This window comes from Leptonychotes weddellii, chromosome 10 (assembly GCF_054177405.1).
Source record: "Leptonychotes weddellii isolate Sample4059 chromosome 10, ASM5417740v2, whole genome shotgun sequence".
In the NCBI taxonomy this organism is placed as follows: Eukaryota; Metazoa; Chordata; class Mammalia; order Carnivora; family Phocidae; genus Leptonychotes; species Leptonychotes weddellii.
The window spans coordinates 109,315,693-109,326,732 of record NC_138378.1 but is presented as its reverse complement, the minus strand read 5'-3'; the positions used below and the strand labels follow the sequence as shown (position 1 = coordinate 109,326,732).

Genomic DNA, 11,040 nt, shown 5'->3' with positions numbered 1-11,040 from the left:
TTAGGTCTTTGATCCATTCTGAATTAATTTTTATGTATAATGTGAGACAGAGGTGCAAATTAATTCTTCATGTAGATACCCCGTGCCCCAGCAGCATTTGTGGTTTTCTTTTAAGTTAGATAGGAAAGGGGCACCTGGGTAACATAGTCTGGTAAGCGTCCAAATTTTGGTTTCAGCTCAGGTCATGATCTCGGTGTCATGAGATGGCGCCCTGAGTCGGGCTCCCCGCTCAGCGTGGAGTCTGCTTGAGACTCTCTTTCCCTCTCCTTCTACCCCTCCCCCCTGCATGCGTGCACTCTCTCAAATAAATAAATAAATAAATAAATAAATAAATAAATAAATAAATAAAATCTATAATAAATAAATAAATTAGATAGGAAAAATTAATTATACTGTCTTTATATTTGTCTATGTTGATACTTTTATCAGTGTTCTTTATTTCTTTGTGTTGATTTGAGTTACTGTGTAGTGTCCTTTCATGTCAGCCAGAAGGACTCTCTTTGGCCCTTCTTGGAGGGCAGGTCCGCTAGAAATGAACCGTCTCAGCTTTTGGCTATCTGGGAATTTCTTCATTTCTTTTTTATCTTGAAGGAGGGTTTTACTGGAAATATAATCTGTGGCTGACCTTTCCCTCCAGTACTTTGAAGATGCCATCTCACTGCCTTCTGGCCTCCATGGTTTCTGATGAGAAATCAGCTGTTAATCTTGTCCAGGAACACTTGTACCAGATGATTTGCTTCTTTCTTGCTGCTTTAAAGATTCCCTCATGGTCTGACTTTTGATAGTTTGATTATGAGGTGTCTGTGTATTTCTTTGAGTTTATTCTATTTGGAGTTGAACTTCTTGGATATGTAAATTAGTGTTTACTCATCAAATTTGGAGAGTTTTCCACCATTATTTCTCTGAATAGAAGTTAACATAACTTCATTCATCTCCATAGGATAATGGGACCTGAGGGCGTTTGGTCTATTCTCGTGAACACTTTTGTGGGAGGATCATGAGCCCCATTTTCCTGATTGGAAATGGAAATAATAAAGATCCCATCGAATGCACAGTGATGTAAAACACAGTTCTCTGGCTCTTGGGTGCTGAATTTCTTCCTAAGTCATCCATTTTACTGAGCCGCAGACTGGGTCCCTCAGCTACCCCACCACCTGTGGTGGCAGCAGAGGGACGTCATAGGCTCAGCTCTGCCTCAGAGGTCCCTTCCTTACAGGCAGGCTTGACCCTGGAGCTGAAGACCACACAGTGTCCGATTCTGGAAGGGCAGCGGGAGTTGCTCATTGAAGCCCATAGAACTTCAGTGTCTCTAGTTCTTTCCATTCAGGAAGAGCCCTGAGGAGAGCCCTTCTCCACTTGCTTCCACTCATCATCCTCTTGGCTCCATTCCTGGCTGGTTCCAGCTCCTTTGCCTGGCGTTTAAGGTCCTCCTCTTTAGACACACTGCTTGATAAGATGAGTCATTCAAAACAATCTTTATGTTCTCCTAATGTTCTTCAGGTCACAGGAACCTCCACATCTTTGTAGTAAAGAATTTAACCTTGCCCCAGGAGAGGTCTGGCCCTTGCCTTCAGCTTCTGGGAGGTAATCTCTAAGCCTTTGGAATGTCATGCCTGATTACAGTGTCTTTATTTGCCTGGGGGCCTTGGGCCAGCCAGATAGTAACAATGTGATTTTTGGATAGGGGCTTTGGGTCATGAAATAGCAGCTTGATCTCCTGAGGGGCTGGAAACTGAAGTCAGCCACATGAGCAGTCAACCATGTCCATGCTATAGGACCCCTATAAAGTGTGGACACCAAGGCTCGGGTGAGATTCCCTGGTTGGCAATATGATGGGCTTATTGTCACACAGTAACGCCTGGAGAATAATGCTGTCCTGACTCCACAGGGAGAAGAGAACTGGAAGCTCTATGTTTGGAATTCTCTTGGATCCTGCCCTATGTCTTTCCTCCCTTGGCTGACATTAATCTGGATCCTTTAAGTATAATAAAACATTACTTGAGTATAAAAGTTTTTTGTGAGTTCTGTGAAGCTTCCTAGCAAATTATTGAACATAAGGATAGTCTTGGGAACCTCCAATCTTGCCATCGGTGTTAGAGGTAAGGGTGGTCTTGTGGACTGTCCTCTGACTCTGCAGTTGGCACCCACTAGCAACAGCCCCTGGAGAAGAAGAGTGTCTTATTGACTACTTTGCTATGGCAGGAAGGAAGCTGACTTTCTTTCCTGAGCTTCCGGGACTCTACTTTCTTATCTTCTTTCCCTCCAATTCTTGTAGCTCCTTTTCTTCGTAATTACGTCTCTGCCTTTTGCTCTCTTCCTACTGGATAGGAACCTTGGAGGACCTCCTTCTGAATGTTGGAGGGTCCCCTCTTCAGGATTTTCTGAAGAAGATGGCTCTACATTGTCTGAGGACCTATGTCAAGCAGGCTTCCATGCAGCAAGGGGAGGATGCACACCCCAGGAACCACTAACAGCAAAGCTCCTGCATCTGTCAAGACCTTTATTAATTGCACATGTACATGAGATCCAAGTAGCCCATATGGCTGGCTACCTTGAGCTAGGTCTGCCTGTTTGGGAGACTGTAAGTACCTTTCTGCTCACTTTGGGTATCAGCATCTTTACTCCAAATGCTAGTGAGTTTCACTGACCTTTCTATAACAACACTGGTAAAGGTTCTATAACCCAAGATTTAAAAAATATAAAGGAGGGTTAATAAAGAAGTTATACACTATATCCTAAAATGAACATTATTCATAAATCAATGAAATACATATTTAAATTTATATACATATATAATATTCATATATATATATATCTCTGAAACTAGGGAAATAATGAGACTCTTAGGCACATAGTAAGGGCTAACATTTCAGGAACGCCTACTCCATTTCATCTACCATTCTAGCTGCTTTGAATGGACTATGCTATTTAATCCTTAGAATAACCCTATGCGGTGGGTACTGTAATTAATTGACAGATGAGTAGGGTGAGGTTCAGAGACCTTGTCTGAGTTCACACAACTATGAGGGACTAGAGCTGGGATTTGAATGCAGGATCCCATTCCAGACCCTGTACCTTACTTTTAACCACCTGCTCCCTTCCTGCTATGGGTACAAGTTCTGTTCTGTACTATTTGAATTCTCTTCCTTTTTTTAAATTTTTTAAAGATTTTTTATTTATTTATTCGTAAGAGACAGAGAGACAGAGAGAGAGAGAGAGAGAGGCAGAGGGAGAAGCAGGCTCCCCGCTGAGCAGGGAGCCCGATGCGGGACTCGATCCCAGGATCCTGGGATCATGACCTGAGCCGAAGGCAGACGCTTAACCATCTGAGCCACCCAGGCGCCCTGAATTCTCTTCTTTGATCATCTTGGTTCTTCCTTAAAGCAGGGCTCATGCAATTTTAATTGGAATCCTGATAAAATAGGGATTTTATTGCTTGGCTGATAAAACTATTGCAGAGATTTTTTTTTTTTTAGGTTCCTGACGTGCAGGTGCTCAGCATTGTTACTGTTGGCACAGAGCACTCGTCCAACTGTTATTCCACACACAGTGTTGTGGAATTGGGCAGCAGGGATTTCTACTAAATCCCTCTTTCCTTTCCTTGATCTTTCCTGGGTTACATTGGCAAACAGCTCCTGCAAACTGCCTATACTGGACTGGTAGATCGGTGAAGGCTCAATCCCTTCTAAATGCCATGCCCTGGTAGTCTGGTCTCTGGTTCAGACTTCTTTAAGTGCTGTAATCATTAACTCCTGCAGGAAGCTCACAAGACGGATTATCTATCAGAGCATCTGCTTCTGCTCAACTAGACACAGTGACTATTGAAGTCCTGAGATGGAGAGAAGTCAGGAAAGAGCTGGCGGTGAGGGGGTGGCAGGACGGGAGCCAGGTGGTGGGGGGTTAAGGCTGAGGAGGGAGATTGGCCTGTGGAGTGCTGTGTCCCTGATTGCTGGCTGTATGATCGGCTCTGGCATCTTCATGGTCTACATAGGCAGCCCTGGGGCCAGTCTTGTGGTCTGGGCAGTCTGCGGTCTCCTGGCCATGATGGGTGCCCTGTGCTATGCTGAGCTGGGTGCTCTGGTTCCCAAATCCGGGGGGGAATATGCCTATATCTTGCAAATCTTTGGCTCCTTGCCAGCCTTCCTGGTCATCTACACATTTGTGCTGTTGGTCAGACCAGCCGCCATCGCTGCTGTCTCTCTGAGCTTTGCTGAGTATGCAGTGGCTCCCTTCTACCCGGGCTGCTCCTCGATGCCCCAGGCTGTGCTCAAGGGTGTGGCTGCCACCTGCATCCTGTTGCTGATGCTGGTCAACTGCTGGAGCTCGCGGCTGGCCACCATGTTGACGAATGTATGCACAGTCGCCAAAATGTTCTCGTTGTTGGTCATCGTGGGGGGTGGGGCTGTGGTGCTGGGCCAGGGCCACGGCTACACGGAAGCCTTTCTGTTTGCCTTCCACAATACCACGCAGCAGGCCGGGCGCATCGGCATGGCCTTCTACCAGGGCCTGTGGTCCTTTGATGGCTGGAATAATGTCAACTACGTGGTGGAAGAGCTCAAGAATCCAAAGGTGAGTCCATGATACTTCTTCAGGGCGTGAAATCTCCAGAAATCAGCAGTTTCAAGTATTGAGCTGACTAGGACCATGAGATGTCGGCTGAAAATGGGGGCTCCCTTCTTGCAGTCGTGAATGCCAGCCCACCATCTACCTTAATTTGTCTGTGGAATTATATGAATAATAACTTCCCAAGTAAGCACGGAACTTTATAGGTCTCATTTGCCCTGTGAGGTAGGTACTCTGCCTCCATTTTTCACAGGGGAAAACTGAGGTGTAGAAAGGGGGAAGTGATTCTGAGGGCATACGACTAGCAAGAGGCCATGCTTGATGACTCAGCTTGTTATCTATCTTTTTTTTTTTTTTTAAAGATTTTATTTATTCATTTGAGAGAGAATGAGATAGAGAGAGCATGAGAGGGGGGAGGGTCAGAGGGAGAAGCAGACTCCCTGCCGAGCAGGGAGCCTGATGCGGGACTCGATCCTGGGACTCCAGGATCATGACCTGAGCCGAAGGCAGTCGCTTAACCAACTGAGCCACCCAGGCGCCCCAGCTTGTTATCTATCTTGATAGCTGGAACATGTGGACTCTTGAGCTTTCATGGAAATTAACTCTTTGCAGTAAATATATTTGCTTAGGTTACTACTTGTTTTCTTTTTCTTTCTTTCTTTTTTTTTTTTTCCTGCAGGTGTCTTTAATTCTCAGAGGATGAGAACTGAGTCTTTTCCTCTACATCCTCGAGGCTGGCTCAAGGGCCTTTACATGTCTCAGCTCTCAGTAAAGGCTCCCTGGATGGGGGGTTTGGGAGAATTTGGGAGGAGAAGAGGAGCTTGAAGACTGAAGTCCAAGAGCAGAGACAGACTGGGGTGAGGGCCAGGAGTCCTGGGAGCTAGCTTTTATTCTTGCATGTAAATCCTTGTGCTTCAGTTCCTGGCCCGTAAACAGGATCATCATAGCTGCCCCATCCACCTCATGGGGCTTTGAGGTATCAAATGGCATAATCACTTGTGGATGGAGAATCAACAGCTGTAATTTCAGGTGAATGGTTAGTGTGGGCTCAGGTTGGCTCTGGGGTGGGGTGGGGGCTATGGGGAGTTCATGGGGAGTAGACTACTTTCTCTGAACCCTGGCCCTGAGCTCAGAGCTGGTCCAGGGAAAGAGCAAGGGGCCCAAAGATGAGTGAGACAAGCTCCCACGCCATAGAGCATGGATTAGCCAGCTTTTTCTGTAAAGGATCAGAGAGTTAATATTTTAGGTTTTGCAGGTCATGAGGTCTCTCTGTCAAGATTACTCAACTCTGTTGTAGCATGAAAACAGCCATAGGTAAACAGATGAGTGTGGCTGGGCTCCCAGAAAAGTTTATTTACAAAAACAAGCAGCAGGCTGGATTTGGTCCATAGGCAGTAGCTTGCTGACCTCTGCTGTGTATAGAGCATTTTTGACAAATGTGGGTTTCAAAGCAAAAACAAAACCATGCCTCTGAATGCTGGGCATTTGAAATGCTGGTTCTAACTCTGCCTTCTGAAGCACATGTTAAGTGTATCTTCCTGTCACACTTTTTTCAAGAAACTGCAGAACCTATGCCAAACCTGGGCCAGCCTTATGCCCAGAACCCTGGAATGTAAGCAAAGAGTTAAGGGGTTCAAGAATGAAACCAAGAAATCTCACTGTTCTTGTGGTTCATCTTGGGGCTTTGCTGTCATAGCTCATTAGCTGGCAGGTGGGCTGTCCAAGATGAGTCAAGTTCAAAAGCATATGAAGTCCCCTTCCCTGTGACTTGGCATGTGGCTGGGTCGTGCATGATGAGTGCTTGCTTGCTGAGAGCCCCTCATGACAAGGCCCGCAGTGGGGGCAACCCAGGACTCTGCTCCACCGGCCCGTCTTTGCTACAAGTGGTATCTTCTGGACCCAGGTAGAACACACTTTCAGCACTGGGAAGATGAGGAATTCAGTGCCATGCCTACGTGGCGGTTGGGGCAACTTCCTTTGCTTCCAGATCCCCTTCCGGATTTGAGAGCTGGAGGGGACATGGAAGGACCCATTTTATGTGAGAATCCATTGCCGTCCTCTTGGCTTCCCTTGCACATGTCTGTCACGTGATCGGCTAGGTCAGCTGACCAGCCATCCTGGTTGCCAGGGGCTGAAGAGTTCCTAGGGATGCTGGACTTAGGGGGCTAAAAGCAGGAAAGTCTCAGGCAAACTGATGAATTGGTCACCCTACCTGGCCTCTGCCCTTAGAGGACAGGACAGGATGGGACAGAGGCTTGGATATCAGAAAGTTTGCCTCCACTTTCTGCTACAACTCAGAAAAAAGAGATCCCCAGGAGAGCAGTCAGGCAGGCCTCCTGTAAGCAGAGGGCTAGCGCTGAACCTTGAAGGGCTGATGAGGTTTGTGGCAAAACAGCCACATAGAAGCAGTGTGAACATGAACCCAGAGACCCGAAAGAACAGGGCATGTTTGTGTCTCAAGGACATTTGAAGGGGGCATGAGGACAGGCCCAGAGATCACTACTCTGTCCTCAGTGCCCCCATGCCCTTCTTCCCATGCTTCCCTCCAGAGTTTTCTGTGGGGAGATCTTAGCCCTGGCAGAAAGCTCTGGAAATTGCTTTCTATATAATGTTGAAGAACAGAAGATACGCTAACCAGGGGCAGATGCTTAAATGGGGGAGGGTCCTCCCTAGTGGTGGGCCAAGGAGGTCTGTGTGGGCCTGTGGTACAGCCCTCCCAGGGACAGCACTTGTGTCAAGTCTGGAGGAGACCTCCTTGCCTCTTGGTACAGCATGACCTCTTCTTTCATGCTACATTGTGTCAGTAACAGCAATGCTGGGTCCTGGTGTCCTGTCTGGTACCGAGGGGAGAGGCTCTGGGCTCCTCAGTGCTTGCCTGCCCCCCAAAGGTAAGCCAAAGGACACCTAGAGAAAGCCCTCCATGAGGCTGGGGGTGTTGTAGCATTATTTTCCTTCTTTGAAGTGTGCTCCTACTTTGGAGTCTAAAGATGTCTATCCAGGGTGCCCCACACCTGGGGAATGTTGAGTAGAATTCTGTGGGTCCTGAGGGAGACCCCTTCCTTCCATTTGCTCCTGGCTCCAGAATGACGGCCAGGGCTGGGGGTGTGAAGTGGAAGGGAGTACATTCTGATTTACCCAGTTTTCATGGATTCCTCCATTTTTATCGGATGCCTGCTCAGTACCTTTATTTTACTGTTTTTGTTTTTATTTTTATTTATTTATTTATTTATTTGAGAGAGAGAGAATGAGAGAGAGCAAGCACATGAGAGGGGGGAGGGTCAGAGGGAGAAGCAGACTCCCTGCCGAGCAGGGAGCCCGATGCAGGACTCGATCCAGGGACTCCAGGATCATGACCTGAGCCGAAGGCAGTCGCTTAACCAACTGAGCCACCCAGGCGCCCTATTTTATTGTTTTTAAAGATTTATTTATTTATTTTAGAGAGAGAGCAAGAGCGAGCACGAGCAAGAGGGGCAGAGGGAGAGGGAGAGAGAATCTCAAGCAGACTCTGCACTGATAACCCTGAGATCATGACCTGAGCTGAAACCAAGAGTCGGACGCTTAACCAACTGAGCCACTCAGCCCCTCATTACCTTTATTGGGAGACCGTGGGTCAGACTGGCACTTAGCTCCAACAGTCCAGACTGCTCCAAGTGCCCACAGCCCCTCTGTCCAGACCCTTCTTTCCCTTCCTCTTTGCTGACCCTCACACCTTGCAGAGAGGCAGAGCAGTGGGGAGTCCCACTTTACAGACCCCCAATTTCCAGTTGAGACTGAGGGGCAGAGTGGAACCCCTGGGAGTAATGGCCCTCAGTCTGAGCCTGAGTCCTAGAGACCCAGAAACTAGGCAGGGTTGGCATGGTGGTCTTGGAATATTCCAGCTGGAATGATCAATGAACAGCCAAGAACGAAGATTTTTAACTTTCTTGTCCCTTCTCTGTGCCCCTGGTCTCATGGTTGCCCTTGCTGGGAATGCCTCCCATCCCCACCTGCCTGAATCTCTCCCATTCTTCAAGGAGAGCCCAGCATAAGGCCCTGCTCATTCTGGAAGTTTTGGTGATAGCTCCTCTCCCCTTCCCCCTCCTGTCCCCCCCTCTGTACCTCCCCTGCTCTGACTGGTTAGTGCCCCTCAGGGCCTCCCAGCACACCTGCTCTTTGTGTGTCCACGCCGTGGGGCCGTGAGCACATGGAGGAGGGGCACACCGCCTGAGTGGTCCCCTGGCATGTTCCCGTGGCCAGGATAGGCTCAGCACTGCACGGACGAGCTTGTTCTGGGGGCTTGAGAAGGACCTCGCCTGCTAACGTGTGGCCTCTTCTTCCCGATCTCTGCAGCAAAACCTGGTGTGGGCGCTGATGATCGCCATCCCTCTGGTCACCAGCCTCTACCTCCTGGTCAACATCAGTTACCTGCTAGTGTTGTCACCCAGTGAGATCCTTTCCTCTGATGCTATGGCTGTGAGCTGGGGGTGAGTGCGTCAAGTGACGTGTTCCTTGGCCACTGGGCAGACAATCCAGGTTGGGGAAGGATAGTGCCCCATGGGTATTTCAACTTGCCTCTAGATGTTTTGCTTGCTCTGTTTCCTGGTGGTTAGCCTCCAGTTTGCTGCTGGAGTTCCTTCCCTTGATTCCTCTGTTGTCCTAGGAACCAGGTGCTAGGAGCCTGGGCCTGGCTGGTACCCTTGGCTGTCACACTCTCGACATTTGGCTCCGTCAATGGGACGTTCTTCGGAGGAAGCCGTGTGTGCTATGTGGCTGCAAGAGAGGGCCACCTGGTGAGAGATGGGGTCCGGGCTGGGCAAGGTCGGGGGGCCTGCAGGAAGGCATTGGAAGGACTGCAGAGGCTAAGCTTTCTCCTGCTTGAGCTTAGCTCTGAGCCCAAGCCAGGCCTGCCCCCTACAAGGCAGAGCCCTGTTCTTTCTAAGAATGGGATTAAAGCATCCCACACCTCTCCATTTAAACTCCAGTCCTTTGACTTCCAGGTTTTGGGAGATCACCATACTGGGTCACACTGTGGAGCTTGTAGGGGATGGGGATGTTTGTGCAGTCCAGGGGTGTGGGGGCAGCGGGTGAAGCCAAAGGAGCAGAGCCAATGTATACGCTCAGGGCCCTCCCCCTGGGGACTCTGTCCCTCTGGTAGCTTTTGCAGCAATGATGCTGAATAACAGACAGCTCCCAGATCGGAGGGGCTTACAACAGCAAACATTTCATGTCGTTCATCAGTCCCTGGGTCTACCGTGGCTCTGCTTCAGGCTGGGGTTTGGGTTCAGATTTCCTCTTTCGGGACTGTGAGTCTGTTCTTGTCTCAGGGACCCAGGCCCAAGCATATTTTTGCCTAGAGCAGGTGGCAGGGTTTCAAGAGAGCAAGCCAAACCACACAAGCGTATTTTGAGCCTCTGCTGTATTACTCGTGTTCACATTTCATTGGCCAAGCCCAGCATCAGTGGATGGGGAACTAGACAGTATTTCTCCCATAGAGGTGGGAGAGGGAGACTGATTATTTGCTGAGTAATAATACAGTCTACCACAATAACCCACAATCCCACTCTGTGCTCTGTCCATAACTGTCCTACCCTCTCCTCCCCCCTCCTCTGTCTTCCTACCCTTGGTCCCTCTTCCTGTGTTGGGGATGAGCAATAGAAAGTGGAACCACCTGGCCAGGCACCTGCTTCAGCTCTTTACACTCTAGCCCACATCCTAAGCTATTTGGGTCTTGGCTGGCCTGGAGGGATAGGCTCCCCACGCTGCACCTTGGGCCTGGTTTCACCCCATGTGAGCCACAGAGACCTACATCTGGAAGTGGTGGAGACTGGGGACTATTAGGTTGGGCCCACTGGAGTCCAGAGTGAGTTTGGCAGGGGAAGAGGACTGGGAGCTTCCCAGGGCAGATACCTGCTGTGGCTCCCTTGGGGGGCTGCCTGACACCTGACTTTGCTCTCAGCCCCAACTTCTGTCCATGATTCATGTGCATCGCCTCACACCAACTCCGGCCCTGATATTTACCACCGCAGTGGCTCTGGTCCTGGTCCTCCCAGGAAACTTCAGCACCATCGTGAACTTCTTGAGGCAAGTGAGACTGTCTTCCCATGTTGGGTATCTCATGACCCCTTTGTGTGCACACTCACATGCACTCAAACATGTGTATAGAAGTCCCCTATGTGTGCACACTCGCGCACATGCATGTGTATATATACATATGTGCATGCATGCTTCTGGAAGCCTGAGCTCAGGGCTCCCGCACGTGCACACACATTTCAGCCATTCCCTCCCAATTATATTTCCAAAATTAAATGTGGCTCCCTCCTCTCTTGCCCTGTTTCCCAAAATTCAATGAGGGAACTAGTTCATCAAGAGGCAGACAAGCAAAAGGCTTGTATTGTCTTCGTCATTTTTTATTCTTCCTTGTTCCTTTTTTCTGTCACAGAGATCATGTTAAGGCTATCTTCAGGCTTTACTCCCCACTGCTTGTAGTTCTTGGCTGTG

At 49.0% G+C, this 11,040-nt stretch overlaps 1 protein-coding gene across 1 annotated transcript; it reads left to right on the top strand.

Moving 5' to 3' along the window:
- Positions 1-3,834: 3,834 nt before the first annotated feature.
- Positions 3,835-9,649, top strand: LOC102737861 (b(0,+)-type amino acid transporter 1-like). The gene is made up of 2 exons (XM_081832224.1): positions 3,835-4,569; positions 9,203-9,649. The coding sequence occupies exons 1-2, from the start codon at positions 3,835-3,837 to the stop codon at positions 9,419-9,421; spliced, it is 954 nt and encodes a 317-aa protein (XP_081688350.1). The 3' UTR covers positions 9,422-9,649.
- The last annotated feature ends 1,391 nt before the right edge of the window (positions 9,650-11,040 follow it).

What these genes read in the sequence shown, in the direction of transcription:
- LOC102737861 (XM_081832224.1), top strand. Translation starts at nt 3,835, where the DNA reads ATGGAGAGAAGTCAGGAAAGAGCTGGCGGTGAGGGGGTGGCAGGACGG. An exon ending in AAGAGCTCAAGAATCCAAAG is followed by an intron (nt 4,570 to 9,202) that starts GTGAGTCCATGA and finishes CTGTTGTCCTAG; the next exon opens with GAACCAGGTGCTAGGAGCCT.